This window comes from Mytilus californianus, unplaced genomic scaffold (genome assembly GCF_021869535.1).
Source record: "Mytilus californianus isolate M0D057914Y unplaced genomic scaffold, xbMytCali1.0.p SCAF_2, whole genome shotgun sequence".
Taxonomy (NCBI): domain Eukaryota; kingdom Metazoa; phylum Mollusca; class Bivalvia; order Mytilida; family Mytilidae; genus Mytilus; species Mytilus californianus.
The window spans coordinates 62,020,125-62,039,623 of NW_026262668.1; the positions used below are offsets into that span (position 1 = coordinate 62,020,125).

At 30.5% G+C, this 19,499-nt stretch overlaps 1 protein-coding gene across 3 annotated transcripts in view; it reads left to right on the forward strand.

Annotated features, from left to right (window-relative positions):
- Nucleotides 1-19,499, forward strand: part of LOC127730170 (polycystic kidney disease protein 1-like 1) — a 278,069-nt gene that overhangs the window by 163,070 nt on the left and 95,500 nt on the right. For all 3 annotated transcript variants that reach the window (XM_052238430.1, XM_052238431.1, XM_052238432.1), the window contains 4 exons: nucleotides 1,004-1,081; nucleotides 1,690-1,899; nucleotides 4,215-4,354; nucleotides 5,733-5,862. In XM_052238430.1, the coding sequence (XP_052094390.1) occupies nucleotides 1,004-1,081; nucleotides 1,690-1,899; nucleotides 4,215-4,354; nucleotides 5,733-5,862 (558 nt within the window). The remainder of the gene's footprint in view (nucleotides 1-1,003; nucleotides 1,082-1,689; nucleotides 1,900-4,214; nucleotides 4,355-5,732; nucleotides 5,863-19,499) is intronic.

Genomic DNA, 19,499 nt, shown 5'->3' on the forward strand with positions numbered 1-19,499 from the left:
AATCATGCCATAACTGGTTTTAAACTGTATCTATTTACAACAAATGCAGCAACTTATTAATGCCGAATCAAATTCCTGAACACTTGGATTGGTTCCTCAAAATCGGGCTCAAATGAGTGTCCCGATCAATCAGAGACAGTCACACAAATTTCATCAGTTTTCCGCAGCATGAAATCGTCATCACACACTTCATCAAACACCTCTTTCCATGTTTTTGTGTTTTCAAAACGATAGATTTTGTTGGAAATTACGGGTTTTGATTTTAATCCAAACGAGACGGTTACATGTTGTTTTTCATCTGTATCAATTAGAGGCTTTTATACATAACACAAATTGTCCTGTGATAAAGCGCGGTCAGACCGGATCAGGTTATTCTATGCAACAAATTCGAGACGGATACGGATACGAAAAAAATCCGCAAAAAAAAAAAAAAAATCGTGAATTTTGAATAAAAAAAGATTTTGACTCAGGTGCTTTTTTATGGGTCTGTCGGGTTAGGGCAAACCAACCATTCTTTTTTATGGCCGTAAGGTCTTGGAACACTCTACAATGCTAACAAGTTCCATAAAAACATACATAGGACCCAGGGAAGGTACTTCCAAATCTCAACAATGCTCATTACAATGCAAATATTAGGTATAACTGCTGTCTTATTCATAGTACTAAGACTAAACATAGTAATGGTTATACAAAAAATTTTTAAATAATAATTGCTGTTCATCCTTTAAGCATGCAGCATTTGGGGATTCCAAAAAATGTACTTGGATAAATTTTTATTTTACCTTGTGATGTAGCATTTAAAAAAAAAAACTTGCTCTGCATTTAGATCTTCTTCAAGCAAGAGTATTTTTATGTGGCAGTAATTTGTAACCTGATACATAGTTATACCGATGTCTGTCCTGTCATCCATGCTTCTATAGTGGATGTAATTATAATTTTTTCAACACTGTAATGCATTATTTCTGGAACTGTCATCAGAAATCTTGAATGATGTATATTTTAGGTACAGGAATAGTAGGATTGGAAGAAGGAACTCCAACGAACTCTAGACATAAAGACAGACCATCTTATGTGGAACCAGGTAAACTTAACTTGCATTATGAGAATTTTCGAATGATTGAATGGAATCAAATATGATATACTAATGCGGCAAAAAAACTATATGGGTTTAAATTACCTGAGACAAAATGTTTTAGAAATTACTGAAAAATTGCTTTGTTTCATGGGAACAAGGTGGGTGAACTGATTAAATAATTTTAGATCACAAACACTGTTAAATGAAGTTTTAACATTGACTTGTGCACAAACACTAGACGAATGTTCTCTTGTGCACAAACACTAGACATTTGTTATTACATGAGGTGCATCCCCACTAAACACAAGAACACATTTTACTACATTCTTTGACATTATAAGACATTTCATATTTGAGGAAAGGGATTTATATATTTTATGTTTACTGGAAGTTTATTCTATAAATGTCTTCAAATTGATTTAGAGGTGTTTTTTAATGTACAATGTATTTTGTAGCCCTTACAGAAATTCATTGCTTGAAACAAAAAATGTAGCATAACACAAGAATTTGACAGATGTTAGAAAATTTGTGTCATTTATAAAAGCACTGACCTGCAATATGTTTATGTATAATCGTTATGTCTATAATATATTAAGTTAGATTGTTTTTTATAGGAGTGGATCATGGAAATATAGATAGAGTGTACAATCAGCAGAGCCAATTACCTGCAAGAAAGGTTCATATCCTAGAAAAGTCCAGTCGACGTGCCTACCTGTTTGATGAACAGACTACTACAGGCACACATAAACAATCCCTTGTCATTAAACCAGACTTCTTCAGACAGGGCTTAGAATACATTATCAAAGTTCAGGCTAAAACGAAAGGTTAGTATTCCCTTAAAGGACCGTTTTAGACAAAGGTCAGTATAAATCACAGAATTTCAGGCTATAATGAAAGGAAAAGTAGACAACCTAATTCCTAAACAGTCTTGCCTATAATTGCTAACATCCATGTATAGTTGTCTCATTAGCAATCATACCATTTCATTATTGTTATATAGTACAAGTCCTTCCAATGATTTTATTTAAATTTTTTTTAAACAAATCTGCTTGCTTGAATATGATTCATTAAAACTTTTTCTTTTAAAATTATTTGAAAAATAATGTCACTTGCTAGAAGAAAATTGTTTTGCCTCTGAAAAATCAAATTTTTGGGAAAAAAGTAAAAATTTGCTAACTTGCTTCTATTTTTCAACAGTAGGAGTCTGACGAAATAGGGATTAATTTGATGTGGCCTTGTGTTAACTTTTCAAAATAAGCCAAAGTCACGGAATATCAAAATGTGATTGTAGTGCATGGTTTCCTCGTTACACATATTCTTGTTTAATTTCTTTGTATAGCACTTTTCAGTAGGGCATTCATGAAAGGTGAATTTTAGCCCAATTAGATATCCAATTACTGTCTCATTGACATTTACTCAACATCTCCATTTTGTTCATAGAATTAAAAAACCACCATATTTATACAAACCAAAAATTGGTATTCAGATTATTATGGAATAAGTTCGGAGAACAAGACTGTATAACAGTGTAGCTTTACAGCAATTAACCAGTCATATTCCCCAGGAATTGAAATGTTCTTGTATTCAGTTATAATTTTGGAGTCCATGGACGTCTTAGGAAATGACTGATTTATTTATTGAGGAAATACAAATGTCCAGGGTAAACTACCAGTTCTCTGTCTGTTAGCGCTAAACTACACTGGTCAATTAAGTACACCATTCCATTTTATCTAATGGCTGGATGGTGTCTCATACACTAAATGTTGGACAGGTTTAAATTTCAAGCTTTGATTTAAGATCTATGAGGAAGGTTAATGTATTACAGTGGTTGATTATTTATATGAGGTCATTAAATAGAATGCTATTAATGGTATTATGTGAGAGTTTTAAGTTGAATAAGTTATTTGAAATAAATAAAATGAACAAATGCATTTTGTTTGAAAATACATCTGACAGAAATGAGCTGTGAATTGTTTTAAATATTGAAATGCTTCATGTAGATTGTGTATTGATGATCATTCTGTTCAGGTAGAAGAAGTACAATCTATATTGATTAATTTAGAGAATGTTAACTTGCTTTGTGTCGTATTTTTACAGTGTTTTCATTTGCCTTTTAATTCTATTCAGTTGCTGGAATTCATTTCCTTCAAACATTTAATTGAATTAGGATTCTTCATCCATAATTAATGTCCTATTGTACTTAAAGTGGTATGAATTAGCTGAATGGATGGTTTTCATGTTATTTTTACATTCCTGAGGCTAGGAACAATCAGTCCAGTAGTGAAGTGATTTGCTATTGTTACAACTGTTCTGATTGCCTTTTATTGCCAAAATAGATTGCCGATTTTTTTCTTTTTGTCATTTATATTTTAATTAATTTTCTCATCAAACCAATGCTTATCTTGTGGAAGTTATTTATTTCATCAAGTCTGCATGTAATGGTTTTCATAAACTGATGCTTCTTGGACAGATATGTATCTAAAGATTTGCTGATGAAGTAGTTTGACTCAAAAATTTCAAATTGATTAGTCTAGCACTTACCTTGAGTCAGTACACAGAAATAGCATGTTCCTTTATGATATGAGTATAAGATAAGGACTTGCTTGATTAATATGTTGTATGTTGCACACACTTAAATTTAACTCTCTTGAGCTATCATAGAATAAATAGTTTTTGTACAAAATATTTCTATATTACGTCGATTTGTTAGTGCACAGTGGTTTAAGACCATGACTAGTATGTTGTATGTTGTAACTGTATTTCAACAAAACAGTAGTACTGTGAATTCATTTTTATTCGTGAGATACTAATTTTCATGTGTATATGAGAACCACAAATTTAAATTTTCAGAAGAAGTACAAATTTTCTATCAGCTATTATTCAAACCTGGTAAAACCACGAAATCAAATATCCACAAAAATACGATTTTCCTTCCATCCACAAAAATTGGTATCCACAAAGATAAAGGAATCCACAGTACCTGAATAAATTTTCATATTTCAAGCTGAGTTTGTTGAAGAGTTTGATGGAAAAAATTCTAATGTAGATACTGTAAGTAAAATTGCCAAAAAAATATTATAAAAGTTTAGATATCAGGCCTGAAGCTTTTGGTCTATAATTAGGTATACTTGTGTTTCAGATGGAAGTATATTAGGGACAGCCATGACAACTTTCTCTATAAACTCTGGGCCATCTAAAGGAGAATGTGAGATTATTCCAGATACTGGTACAGAAATAATAACAGAATTTAAGCTTTATTGTAAGGCTTGGCAAGATCAGGTATACATTTACAATGTTATTGTTATCATATTTTAATGATGGTACATGCCAAATTTAGGTTTCCATTCTTAGAATTTTTTTGTGACCCGAAATTATAAATGAAAAACAATGTTCTTGTTTAAGTGGCCAAAAATTATGAAATTCCAAGCCTTTTTTCCAAGTTTTAGAATATTCAATTTAAAAGGAGTAAATTCCAGAACAGTTAAAATTGGCCCTAAGATTTTGATGTTTTTTTCAATCCGACCAAAATACTACAAATTTCACATAGAAGTAGTTGTGATATAACTAATATTACAAAATAACTTCTTTTTGGCACATCACATTAAAAGTGAAGAAGAAATGAACCCTCAAGTATGCATTATTTCTGTTGTAATGTCAGTTTTGGTCAAATTTTCAATAATTCTTCACAATTTTTAACATAATTTACTTTGACCGCCGCCCTTGATCCAGAAAGTTTTTTTTGTCTAGGGATTCAATATCATCATTGGCAACTTTTTTTCTACAGAACATTTTGGATCCTAGGTGGCGGCCAAGGGTTTCCTCAAGCGTATAGATCGGAAAATTGCACAAAATTATCGTTTTTTGACAATATATCCAAAATATGCTGACTTTGAAGCCTAGAATGTACTCTTATGAAGAGATTTGTTAAACCTAGTAGTAAGGGCTTTTGAAATGGACCTATTTAAGAACCAGTTTATGGCCATTTCGAAATTTTATGACAAAGTTGAAATTCAAGGCCATATTTGGCCTAAAGTGAACCTTGTCCTTTATAGCTTACCTCTTTTATATCATGATAAAGTGTGTTAATGGTCTTATTTGGACTATACGATGAAATACTATAAAATTACATGAAATGCATCATTAGATAAATTAGACCATTCAATGACAATTTAAACTAAATAATAGTCTCATCACACCTCCTTTAATTTCTTTGTCTTAGATTTGAAATGGTTAAGAAGTGTGGATGTCGAGTTAAATTTACTAGCAGTTTTGTTTTTTAACAAGGTAGAACAATTAATAGTAGCCCATCTTCACCGATTTTTGTTTAATTTGGTGTTGCCTTAGTAGTGAGTACTTATCCAGCAAGACAATTTTTTTAATCTGAAATATTCAAGATTTTGAGGCAATTTTATATATCTTGAACACAACTTTTATGGATAAAATTCTTGGTTTTAGTAATATTGACTAAAAAAGCATTACGTTTGAAATGTAATACGGTTGTGAAACACCAATTCCTGATGAATTATTTAAACAAAAGTACATAAAACTGCTAGTTTTTCCATAATAACTCAAAAGTTAATATCATTGAATTGAATTATTTATACCTATATATAGAATCTGCTATATAGTATATGTACATTAAATTATTTATTCCTAGGACAAGCCAATCCAATATGAAGTAAGTTACAGCTTTGATGAAGATGGAATTAAATATATAATATACAGAGGCTTGCGACATGATGTTAACTTCACACTGCCAGCTGGTGATGTGTCTCAAAACCATAAAGGTAAGATCCTTTATTTTGTTTTTAAACAAGCCACTGTGCCTTTTGCTGCTAGACTATGGCGATTCTTACTTGGATTTATTAAGACGAAGAGACCATAGAGAAGTAGTGATTGTTTTGCAACAAAAACACTTGGCCTACTTCTCTGTGGATATTTTGAATGCTTTACAGTAGTTTGTGTAGTGAAATTAAGTTTCAGAACAGAATCACAATTAATAATGATTAGCTTAAAAATATGTTTGAACCCTTTAATGGAGAAAATTCAATCTCAGTTTTACAAAATGGAGAACAAAGTTAGAAGTGGCAACTATTCACAAGATTACTGAAATGTTTTCTATGCTCTATCTAGAATACACATTCTGCTCTAATAAGATCTGCAATATGACTGTTTTTAAATCAGACTTTCAGATGTTTACTTACATTGCTGAGTTCCATCTTTTGAAACTTTTGAGACATTTCCTGGTTATATTACACTAAAGATGGACTGATTTTCAATAAAGAATTCAAATCCATAATACTGGTTAGCTGAGGGCTCTTTATGTGAAGTCATTCTGGTATGAACCATTCAAACCTGCATTGTGAAAAGAACATAAGAAATTATTCAGGGCTCTCAAATCTACATACAGAAGTACTATAGGTATTAGGTTGCCTGTCTTTCTGTTACAAAAAGTTTCCAATCTGTTAATTGTTACTTGCTTTAACTTAGAAATGATGGTACTTAGTATAAAAATAGGAAAATGTGGTATGATTGCCAATGAGTCAACTATCCACCAAAGTTCAAATAAAGTGGATGTAAGAAATTATAGGCATCTGTATGGCCTTCAATAATGAGAAAAACCCATACTGTATAGTCAGCTATAAAAGGCCACGACATGAAAAATGTGAAACAATTCAATTTAGAAAACTAATGGTTTAATTTATAACAAAATAATTTATGAAGAACAAATATGACAGACATGAACCAACGACAACCATGATTGTTTATACTATTAGATTGTGTTGTTCATATATGGGTCACATATATATATTTCTCTAATTCTTCGTCAATTTATCACTTTCTGCACCCATTGTATAAAAAAAATTTAATCAACGTGTGGTTCGTTTGATCTCAGTTCTTCATTGGTTAAAATCCGATTATGACGTCGAATTTTCTTGCTTTCCTCTGAATTTCCTATTGTGACGGCATGAAAAAAGGCGACCATGCCTGATGACGTCACATAGAAAGAACACATCTTTTTGCAGATCATTCAAAAAGAAGGAATAAGCTTGCCTGCATATTGTTTGAAAATCATTAGAGAAACAGATTCCACCACCAAATCTCGTGTAATACGATATTTATCCACTCTCGACAGTTAAATTTTAAATATTTAACTGTCTCGAGTGGATAAATATCGTATCACACTCGATGCAGTGGTAGAATCTATATGTATATACACTTAAATTAATAGAGTGTAATTAGGATCCATGTGATCTGCAGAAGTGAACCAAAACTTCCTCACACTTTAATATTTCAGGAATTGCAAGATTATTTATAAGATAAAGATAAAGATATTTTATTTTTCCAAATTAGGTCCCCAGGAGGGCGTATACAAATATAATCTTTTACAACATACAATATTTTTACATGGCATTCATATAATAAACCTAAATATTGATGTAGAGTGATACAGGCTATTATATGTTCAAATATTAGTAGTAAAGTATTTAAGGGTTGCTACTCTAGACTTGTCCTTCTGTCCTTCAGTTTGTCTAGCAAATATTTTAAACATACTCTTCTCAGAAATGACTGAACAGAATTTCTTCAGATTTGGTCAGCAGGTTGACAGTGATGAGTTGTAATGTAAGAGCACTTTTCAGATCTGTCAGATACCTTTTTCCTGTTTGTCAATACTTTGAATTTTTCAATATATTGAATGAACTTCCAAAATTTCTGTCATCTATCTCTCCCAATACTATTGAAAGGAATGACTTCATTTTCAACCAGCAGCTCAACAATAAAGAGATACAATCTATGTAAACTTTTCCAATCTGTCAGACACCTACTTCCTGTTTACAGATACTTTGAATTACCAGTGGGATTTACAATAAAAATTAAGTTAAAAAACAATGTACATTATGCACTTTTGCAAGAAAATTCTTTTTTTAATATTCCTGTGTTCATGTTTAGATTCAAACTGACGGAAAGAAAAACATTTTTAAGTAGTCTGGAGTGTGAAGATGCTGATTAAATATCAAGCCTAATTCTTCAGCTAAACTGCCATTTAATGTTTTATTTGATTTGAAATTAAATTGAAGTTGCCTAAGATTTCATCAAATGCTAAGCCGATTTTCATCTTCTATAATTGGACTGTACAGTAAAATAGGCATTTATTAATAGAATCTCGGCATACCCTCGACAATCAAATTGGTTCTGCTTGTGTCATTTATTGATATTAACAAATCTTATTAATTTTCTTCTGTGTTTTCCTCACGTCCAAGTTGTATTAGGGGCTCAAGAGCTTGTAAAAGATATTGAAGAATACTATTTCGTATGAATGTGGATATAGAAAGGCATAGAAATTCTTACAAGTTTTGTGTTCAGATGAGTATAAATGATAATAAAATACCATTTAGCACAATATGTCAAAGTAAAGAGATGATTTGTGCTATAGGGCTATATTTCTATTCATCATTCTTGTCTTAAGAACTGGCATGCACTAAGGGAACAGCATTTTACCAGTTTAAAAAGTATGAACTAAGAATGAAAACTGTATATTGCATGCAAACTGCAGTTGCATGCATTTTATATTTCTGCATACCCAGATTAGCTGCCATTTTTTAACAGTAACACTTCGGTGCTTTAATACTGAGGAGACTTGCTATTATTCCATTTTATTTCACTTGAAGAAATGTTGATTGATTGATTATTGTATGCTTAATGTCCAGTTGCATATATTTCATGGTTCTACACATGCAGAGAATGTGGTACTCTATCTACATGAGGCATCGGATTTTTAACATCCCATTTTGACTGGACATTGCTGTTAATTTAAATATCCTGCAGAGCCAAACAAAAGCACCCCGCCCTCAGAAGAAGACGAATGAATCACCATATTTCCATGCCCAAGTCAACCCTTGGGTCTTAAAATATTGACAAGAAAGTAATATTGACAACATTTTTTTACAGGTTTCTTTCTCCTTTCTTGAAATATCCATAATATTTATAGTTTAATCATTTTCTAATTGACTGTCCTCTTTTTAGTGAGTAAATTTTACATAATTGATTGTACATGAAAATGAAATTCAGCACTTTAAAGATGTCAAATTCTGATGTTTTTATATAATATTTATTGTTCTAAGTCGGTAAGATGCAGAAATATCTGGGGGTTGTTCCATGACCATATGTCCCTTGTATTTAAAATGAAAAACTCATCATACCAATGGCTGCTTTCTAAAACAAATGTTATGATGAAATGAGCAGTGAACAATTCAGTTTAAATTACTATCAATTAAAGTTGCATAATTTTTTGTAAAAAGAGCTCTATACCAGAGAAATGTAAGTCACACCACGAGAGCCTCAGCTGTAAAGTCTTGTCAAGAAAATTATCAACAGTAATACAGTAATAAAGAGATACATTATAATTCTCAATAAAGCTTCAGTTATTGTTATGTCAGATATAAAATAGTCTTATGATAATAATCAAAATATATCACCTTCTACCAGATGTTTCACTTACAAATTTAATTGAAAATTAATATTAGTTTTAGTTGGATAGCAAACAATTGATTTAGCTGTATAATTTTTCAGAAATATTACACATTGGTTTAATAGATAATGTTTAATAACTGATTTATAATGTATTAGATATCCTATAATTTTGCATTAGTAAGGATTGTAGCTTAAAAAATGACAATCAGGAAGTCTATAGTTTTACATAATTTACATTTTCTTGTTACAATTTTATTGGATTACGTTAGTAGTATTTTTATAATGCATTTCTTTTGGTTCTGATCTGGATAGATTCATGTACATTCTGAACATTAGATTTAATCACTCTCTTCTCAAACTGCTAAACCAAATTTAATCAAATTTTCTGGTATAATATACAACGTGGGTTTCTCGAAAAAAATGTGCAATACATTTAGGCAGAGGAAAATATTACCCCTAGAGCTAATAAAGTTCTTGTTCTGAATGATGAATTAGAAAATTCTTAAATTTCTTCTTTATTGAAACTACACAATTTAAAATCCTTTTAAGTTGTTAGAGATGATGATTGTTTACTGGCTACTAATATTTCTTATTTTATGGTGATTTTGAGGCATACATGGCTGCAATGATGCCTGAACATTGGACCTAGTGTTTGATTGCCTATAGTGGATTCAAATTATACTCATGGGTACCAATTTTCTTTGAGCAAGATTTGATTGATACTTATATCATAGTTTTAATACGCCCATCATATACAGCATGTGTTATGCCATACCTTTTTGTCCATTTTATCACATGTCATACAATAGCTAGAGAATACTTTGATCTAGTTTCGTAAAACTTGTATGGTAATTTTGAATCTGTTAAAGACAGCTCACTTTCAATTATTTTTTTTTTTTTTTAAGTTTGTCTCCAGATTTATATGCATGGTTCATTTGTATGCTTTAAAAAAGTGATTTTGTTTTTGCTCTGTATGATGTCAACAGCACACATATTAGGGTGTTATATGTAAATCATGTGTGCAAAACAAGCTCTTCAGAACCACCTGTGTGTAGATGGGACACAGCTTCCATTGAACACAAATATTCTTGTTTGAAGTTTTAAACAGCTTGCTTATGTCATATTTTCATATTAATATGTCGGACAAAATATTATACAATTCTTTTAGCCATGTTAAATAAAACCCTAACATTCATAAAATCACTTGAAAGATTTTTGAGCTGTTGTCAAGTCAAAATTAGCAACTTTTGAATTGTAAAATGAAAGTAATATTAGAATTTACAGCTATTTAGCATGGCTGACATATTCAAATTACCACTTCACATTCAGATACATGTATTCATCTTATGCACAAAACTGAACATAATGAATTTAGTCTATTAGCTGTCATCTCCCTATTTGGTTGATATATTGGCTACATTCTTTAGAAAGCAAATCTTTAAGCTATTTGGTCCAGAATGAAAATCTAATGAGTTTTGACTTTTATATCATTGAGTGTTTTTGCTGCCACATATCATATGTTTGTAGTTGCTATGTAATAATTGAAATTTGAATATGGTTTTTCCATTGAATAGTTTAATTAACATAAAAGGAGTTGTGAAGGTAATTAACATAAAAGGAGTTGTGAAGGTAATTAACATAAAAGGAGTTGTGGAGGTAATTGTAAGTGAGACAGCAACTCAATACCAGTTTATAGCAAAACAAGACATTGATACGTCAAAATACAGTCTTTATCTCAATAGACAGGTGTCCATATGATATGTCAAGCTCAAAATTGCCCTGGGTATTGACATTTTTTGTGAATGGGTGTTGAAGATTCTATCAAAGATGCAAGAAATAAAATTGAGAATGGAAATGGGGACTATGTCAAAGAGACAACAACCCGGCCAAAGAGCAGATGTAACTACATTCACAAAAGAAATAAAGGGATGAAAATGTTATACAATTAATAGAAAAACATAGGTTTGAAGCAGTTTTTTAAAGTGAAAAGCTGTAAACCCTTTCTGTATTCAAAAACTTTACACCAAATTTATCAGATGTCATTTTTACATCGCGATGACCGTGAGGGCATTCCGATGTATTGTCGCCAAAGAGATTTCTACTTGCGTAACTTTCGTGTTTAACTGGTAACCGATCTATAAATACACGGACATTATCGAGTGCAAAATAACATTCCTTATCGCTTGTTATAAATCCATTTCTTCAATGAATACTCATAAAAATATTTTTTTTAGAACATAAATAAATAATATGAAAATGTTTTGTCTTTAGAAATATATATATATAAGTAAAAAATCATTAATATCTATGCACACGTACAGAAAAATTGTGTTAACGAATGCGTAGGAATATCTCAAGAACGTTTTGCGGGAAAATATGAATGCCTACTCAAATCCAATCTATTTGAAAAATCAAATTATTACAAAAGAGTGTCCACCATGCACTTGCACTGCACTATTATTAGAATAGTAGAATAGAATGATATACAAATGGATGAAATTATATATACATGTAACTGTTATATACAAATATTGATATAATATATAACAACAAACCAGAGTATACTGATTTGTATTACCACAATATAATACAGTTAACTCTCGTTGTCTCGAACTGGGTTGACTCGAAATTTCGGATGAGTCGAAGTTTTCTCGTGGTCCTGAACTTTGTTCTATATAAATATATGTATTTCGACTCCTGATGAGTCGAAATTGGATGTGTCGAAATTTCGGTTGAGTCGAACTAAATTTACGGTCCCAAGGTTAACAAAAACATTCAAAATTCATTATTTATCTCGAACTAATACACATATGTCAAAACATGACCTCCGGGATTTAAATGGATTGAAGAGTTAATCTGACAATACACGTGTAATTAAATTTCTGGTGACTGACCAAGGTATTGATTTATGACATTCTATTTCTACAAGTGTTTACCTAACATTATCTTTTATCACCATGATAAATAATTAGTGATACATTGTTAAAGTTTATGAAAAATTATTTAAAATGTTTACAAAAAAAATTAATAAATTAATCGTGATTTACACTGATGAGCTTGGATGTGTATAAAGTGGGGATTAAGACTTCCGTTGGTGATCACATAAAAACTACTCAATTGGCGTCTTTTATCTTTTTGTATTTTTTCTTTAAAAGAAAGATTGAGATAAAAGAAATTAAAAATAAATCTAAATTTCTAAAATCTCTTGTATCCGAGAATAAACAATTTTGTCAAATTTAAATGACTAAATAACGCTAAGATCGATTGGAAATTACTCTCTCGGATAAAAGCCACAGGAAAAAATTGTAACTGTTCAAAGAAATATTTAAATAAGTGAAAACAATGTTATTATAATAATGAAAGACCATAATATACAAATCCATCGATATGAGACCAGAATATCGATCCCCTTCCCATATTCATCCGGATTTATTTTAGCTTTACCAAGGTAAGCAAGAGTTGTGTCCCTTGGTCTGTCAAACTTCCGGTTTTCGTTTGAGTCGAACTACGGGTATCTCGAAATATTTCTCTGGTCCGGCTGACTTCGAGATAACGAGAGTCGACTGTAGTTATTACGGTACCGGTGAGGTTGAATTCCCTCTCATTTATTCATCATCCACGCAAAACTTGTCTCAGAAAAAAATATATCTCTGTAAATTAACCTCACTTTCAGGTATAGAGATGTGATTTTTTTCTGAGATAAGTGCTTGTGACCATCCACAAGAACTTGGGGTCATCCGACGTTCAGTACTTCAGTACTTTGATTATTTCCTTTTACGCTAAGATGTATCATTTTTGCCCTACGAAAGATATTAAGTTGCTATCTTCCTGAAATAGTCTGTATTATGTAACTATTTTGTATAATGAAGAAACTCTGTATTAAGTTTTATTTCTATACAAATACTAGTTATATGTAGGAAGACATTGAAGTGCAGTTTTAAGGGGCTTTGTCAGCATATTCTTCCTTGACCAGAATTTTGTATATATATTTAATTATATATATACTGTGAGTCATTTAGATGCATGAAGACATCTTAATTTGAACAATTCATTCCTGCATAGAACATCAATCTCGACATTGGCTGACGAGATCCCTCCTTACCATTGATTTCTACACTTTTCAATTTACAACATGTGAAAAGCTATTTATATAATGGGACCTGAGATGATGGAGAATTTATTTGCTTGAAAACTATAAGCTTGGAAGAAAATTAGCCCTCGAAATAGTCATTGAAATGTCCTTAATTGCCTCTGATGGGGAAATTTGGTGGTTAATTATATTTCTAAATGTTTATCTATTGGTGCTGTATATAGATGTTTTGATTGTAAGTGATTTCTAAATTGTAGACTTTATTGCTTTTTAACTTGTAACCATAAAATTTGTCCGGAGGTTTCTTCGTCTTTGTCAGCAAATTAAAGTAGCAGACTACCTACCATGTGTGAAATTGGCCAATGAGATTTTTTTTCCATTTTAGAATAATATTGTGAGAAATAAAATGTTTCCTCTCTAGGACTGTGTTGTTTAGTCTGAATGTTTACTGAGCAGACAACTAGACAATATAGAAAATAAAGAGATGTGTTATGATTGCCAATGAGACAACTATCCACCAGAGTTCACACAAGTGAATATAAGCAAATAAAGAACTGTACAGTCTTCAATAATCAGAAAAACCCATACTGTTAAGTTGGCTATAAAAGGCCAAAAAATGTGAAACGAGAAAACCAACACTCTAATTTATAACAAAACAATTAACTAAAAATAAGTTCGGACCTGAACCAACAACAACCACTGAACTACAGGCTCTTTACTTGGGACAGGCACATAAAGAATGTGGCAGGGTTAAACATGGTAATTATGATGATTATGACTGTTTTGATATGTTCTATGGTAATAAAGAGAAATAGCTTCTCGGTTAATATAAGATAATAAGATAAAATCAGTGGGAATCAGATGTGTTCTGGAAATCTTTCTCGTTTTATTAAAATTGCAATATGAACTCTTCAATCAAACTTAACATCATCTTTCTACTACCAATCCTTGGGATGTCTATTTCTGCCCCTGGCAACCAATATTTAATCACAGCTGTAGGACCTGTCTTGTTTGAATTACCTCAGGCAACCTGATTTCATCCTAATTATCAAATCAATTTCAGTAATATAACCATTTTGTTCAACTTAAAAATGAAACAGTTCTTTTGTTTACTAAACAAGAAAGATTTATTGATAAACATTGAGGTTTTCATTGGTAACTTGTGTTCTTAATATCGACAATTACAATACAGGATTTAATTGAAAAATTAGCCAATCTGTATGTATTGATTTTGGGCTTTGTTGCTTGGGACAACCTTCCATTCTAAACTTGTTGCTCTAACATTTGATTATTAGTGACTGCAATTTATTTAGAATTGTGGGTTGATAGAGAAATGACAAGAATTAAATGTATGGGTTTCTGTAAAAATGATTGTAGACATTATGAAAAAACAAAAGAATGTATTAAGCCTTCATCTAGTAATAAATATACTCAGAATAATATTTCAAATGATATTTGTAACAGTGAGAAAAATTAAATGATGTTACACTTGAGAGAATTTTAAACATTGAATTAAATGTTGTTGCATCAAGTGACAGTATTTGAAATATTGCAACTGCAATATGAACAATTTTTCTGGAATAATATAGATTCCTATTTTTACCATGTATACAAAAGAGGAGACATTTTGTATCTGTATCTTCTTTTAAAACACAGTTGATTGAAATTTAATGAAAATTTCAGAGACTCTATCTTACTTAATTCCATTCTACACCTTTTGATGTTAGTTTCATCAAAAGGATTTTTGGACTTCCCTGTAACAATGGTAACAAAACACTGCCTTATTCATACAAATTGAGGGGAGAGACATGGATATGAATTTGTTTGCTGTACTTACATCAATTCTTCTTTGGTCTATTAAATCGGTGGAAATACACAATTGTTTCATTTTATTTGATAATGTATGGCATTCATTTAAAAAGACAGAATATAATTTTATTTTGCTCTTGTTAAAAGAATAGATTTTAAAATGATTGGAGGCAATAGATCTCTTGTACCATAGTCAACATTGTTATGTATACATTGGATGTCCTTTTATTTTATTGGTACCAGTTGGGGGGAAAATCAACTGTTAAGATAATAAAAAAAAAAATCACACAAAAAGCAAAGGAACAGCGCTTTATTTGCTGTTCTTCATCTGAATGTCACAGTGAGAGTTAATATGTTATATAACTGTGCAAGACAGAACAAATGTATCATGTAGTATTGTTGGCATTAAGTGTTGTCTGTACTCTTAGCTATAATATTTCATCCTTCAGACTAGTATGTACGCCTTGGTTCATTTAGTTTATTAGGAATATTGGTCCTAGTGTCTGATCACTTTTACAAAAGGTTTGCTTTCATATTTTGAAAGCTATGAGATGTTATGGATGTTTAAAAGACTCCATTTTAAATGTTGCTTTTTTACCTACAGTTTGTTCTGATCAGTTTTTCTTAAACTATTCTTAGTTATTAAGAATTATGGTAAATGCTATATGTTTGATTTTAAAGAACTGTAGCTTTTGATGTTGATTTTCTATCTGAAATGACATTTGCCTTCTTCTGGTTTTACTCAAAATGCAACGTCAGTATAAAAAGACAATCTCAAGTTCATATACATAATTTATTGTGGTAATTTGATTTCTGATTTCCACACTAGAGAAACTGATTTCTGTAAACTTGATACTTATGATAATATGAAATATCAGAATATTTTTCCTATAGAAAGAAGTAAGCATACAGTGAATTCATGATTTTGCTGTATGTTTTGTTATCATTTTCATCTGTATAAACAGTTTTGTTTAGAATGCTAAGAAAAATGAATTATCTAAAAGAAATGAGTAAGTAATTTAAGTGTCATTCTCAACTTTGAAAAATAACTAAAATGGCATGTTGCCTTTCTACTTGATTGAGTTAATTGAAGATTTATCGTTTCCAAAGGTTGAACAAAAAAATTTAGAAAATGGTTCTCTTTACTGAAAAAGCAATTTTCATACATTAGCTTTATAGCAGGCATTTATGTCTTTAAAAAGCCTCTGACATTTGATCGCTGGGTTTGATTTCAAAAAGCTTTAGACTTTAAGTTTCTACAGGAAATTCTATCGACAGCACTGATAACTTTTATGTTTAGAAAATCAATGGGATCCTTCTGATGCAATTTACGGGGACAAAGCAAGTTGATGAACCTACAATTTTTCCCCAAACAAAAACTAAAGAACGGTATTTTTCCAATACAATAAATTCACATTATATGCCAGTATAATTCACATTATAACTTTCACATTGCTGGCTGTGGAAGTTTCTCCAAGGCACATTTTAAGTGATGGTAATTATGTGTTTATATTTATTCTGCAATCAAGATTTAACTGTACACTGTGAATGGAACCAACAATAGAAACATATCTCGACACGACAGCGATTTAATGAGCCAGGTCCTAATGTGAGAGGAAATTAATGTAGAATTGGTCAATGTATAGCTTTATTGAGATTTTTGTGATTTTTATTCATGCAAGTGTCTAACCTCTAATCAATAAAATGGCTATCAGAATGATTAGATACGGAATAATGTTTTTCTATATAGTGCCAGGCACAGTCGTTTATAATGGTTTCAATGAAGAAAATAATGCATTCATTTATTTAGATTGTTTTAGAATTTTTCAATCCCCTTCTTCATATTTGTTACTTTGAGAAAATACGATATGTTTATAACTGTATCAATATATATAAGCCCTATAACATTTCATTTGTTGAAGAACAGTTTTAAAAGACAAATTGACAGTTGCGATAGAATATGCAAGATATTTAAAAAAAAAAAAAAAAAATAACTTGAAGAAACTTTCAAGTTGACCTTTGATGTTGATGTTATAATAAGAAAGATATTTGAATGTAGAATGAAGGTCTTTCGCCAACTTGAATTGTAAAATAGCGATAACAATCATTCTAGATCTTTAATGAATTATGCAAATTTTGTAATCGGAATGCAATTCATTTGTTACAAGACTTCATATAAATGAAAACAATTATGTGATTTATTCATTAGTACAGCTGTTTTTACAAATACAGAATATATTTTGTTTTATTAAATTTTCGTTAAACATAGCCATATAAGGGAAGATAACTCAGATAATTTTATTTTATAAAGGACTATACAGTAAATTTACCTATTTTTGTATTGCAGAAATTATGATTTTGGTGAATCCAATTTTTATTTTTACTTCCTGAAAGCACCTTATAAGAGCTATCTTTTCATATTTTATTTCAAAATTCTACTTTTTTCCCCTACTATTTTCACAAACATTTTGCACAGCCTTTGGCTTGAAAAAAGCTCAGTAACTTTTATTTTTTTTTATATTTTTGAAAGTAGCATAATATTAACTACATTTTGGCAAAGTATATGTATTAACAAATTATATCATTTTTGATATAGCTGTCAACGATAAGTACAATGGATCTTAATTCTGATTGTACTGGTTCATTGTATTCATATTCCTGAATGAAATATGTCTTGATCAACTCTCAGATAATGAACAGATTAAAACACTTGATTTAAAAATGCCATTGTGGGAAACTTAACAGGGAAATGTGAAAGTGTAAGTAGAGCATAGTGGCCTTTGGACCCATATCTTGTTTTATCTACTGTTTTTGGTAAACCCATGTATGATTATACATTGTATCAGTTTGGTTTGTGCTTGACTAATTCAAGTTTTTTCTTAAAGTTTTTTAGTGTTCAAATTATCAAGTTAGGTCTTTTGAAAGAAAATTTTTCATGCTCAAAATCGCATACACTATGAATTAAATATTTTTCCTTAAGCAATTCTTTTTTGGTAGAAAACCAAATCTAAACCAAAGTTGATATGCTTCAGCCAGTCATTTTACTTTCATTAATTCACATCATCTTCATCCTAGATGATTGACTAACCAAGCAGTAAGACAATCTGGAGTGCGTAGAATGTAATACTAGATTGAATTATAACTCCTAGTTTCTTCCCTGCAGCACCACGGAAAATAGCGATTAACATTGACAAACATGAATGTTGTAATATGTGGTTGCTCTTCTACATATTCTTTATAACTTCCAGCTCATCAACATTAGTTAATTGCAATTTGCATGGTTTCCAAGGTGAAAGAAGAACCTTAGGTGAATTGATCCACACTGTGAAAACTTTGTGTTTTTGTAAATCGTTGAAATTATTATGTATGTTTTTTGAAACACGTCATATCAGAGGATTTTTTGTAAATGGTTGAAATTATTATGCATGTTTTTTGAAACACGTCATATCAGAGGATTTTTTGTAAATGGTTGAAATTATTATGCATGTTTTTTGAAACACGTCATATCAGAGGAATTTTTTTCTTGAGGTTATTTCATGTATGTAAAACTAGATGCATTTACTATTATATAAGTCCTAAACTTGAAAGGTCAAAGTAGTTTGATTTCATTATTTTATTGTGATATAAAGATAAATAATATGTCATCTACATTTTAAAATTTGATACAAATGATTTAAGGACTAAAAAGTGCTGTGTTTCTAAAACAAATAATGCCGTTGATGACCATGTATATAAATAATGATTCATAATAAAAAAAAACTTAATAAATTGTATTGAATGCAAATTAGGGAAGAGGACTCTCTAAAAGAATGCACTATCTGCAAATATTATCCATAGAAATTTAAAAACTCATTTGAAAAATGTATACCTTATTCTTCATTTTTGTTATCAATATAAACCATATATTTATTTTTTCAATAAATATATATTAAAGTACTTATGAGGAGATAATTTAAGATTCTCCCAATTTATTAATACAGTTTATTGACAGAGTACCTGTTTATTTGAACTTTGACTGTAATTGTATACAAGGAACAGTAGGACTATGATTGT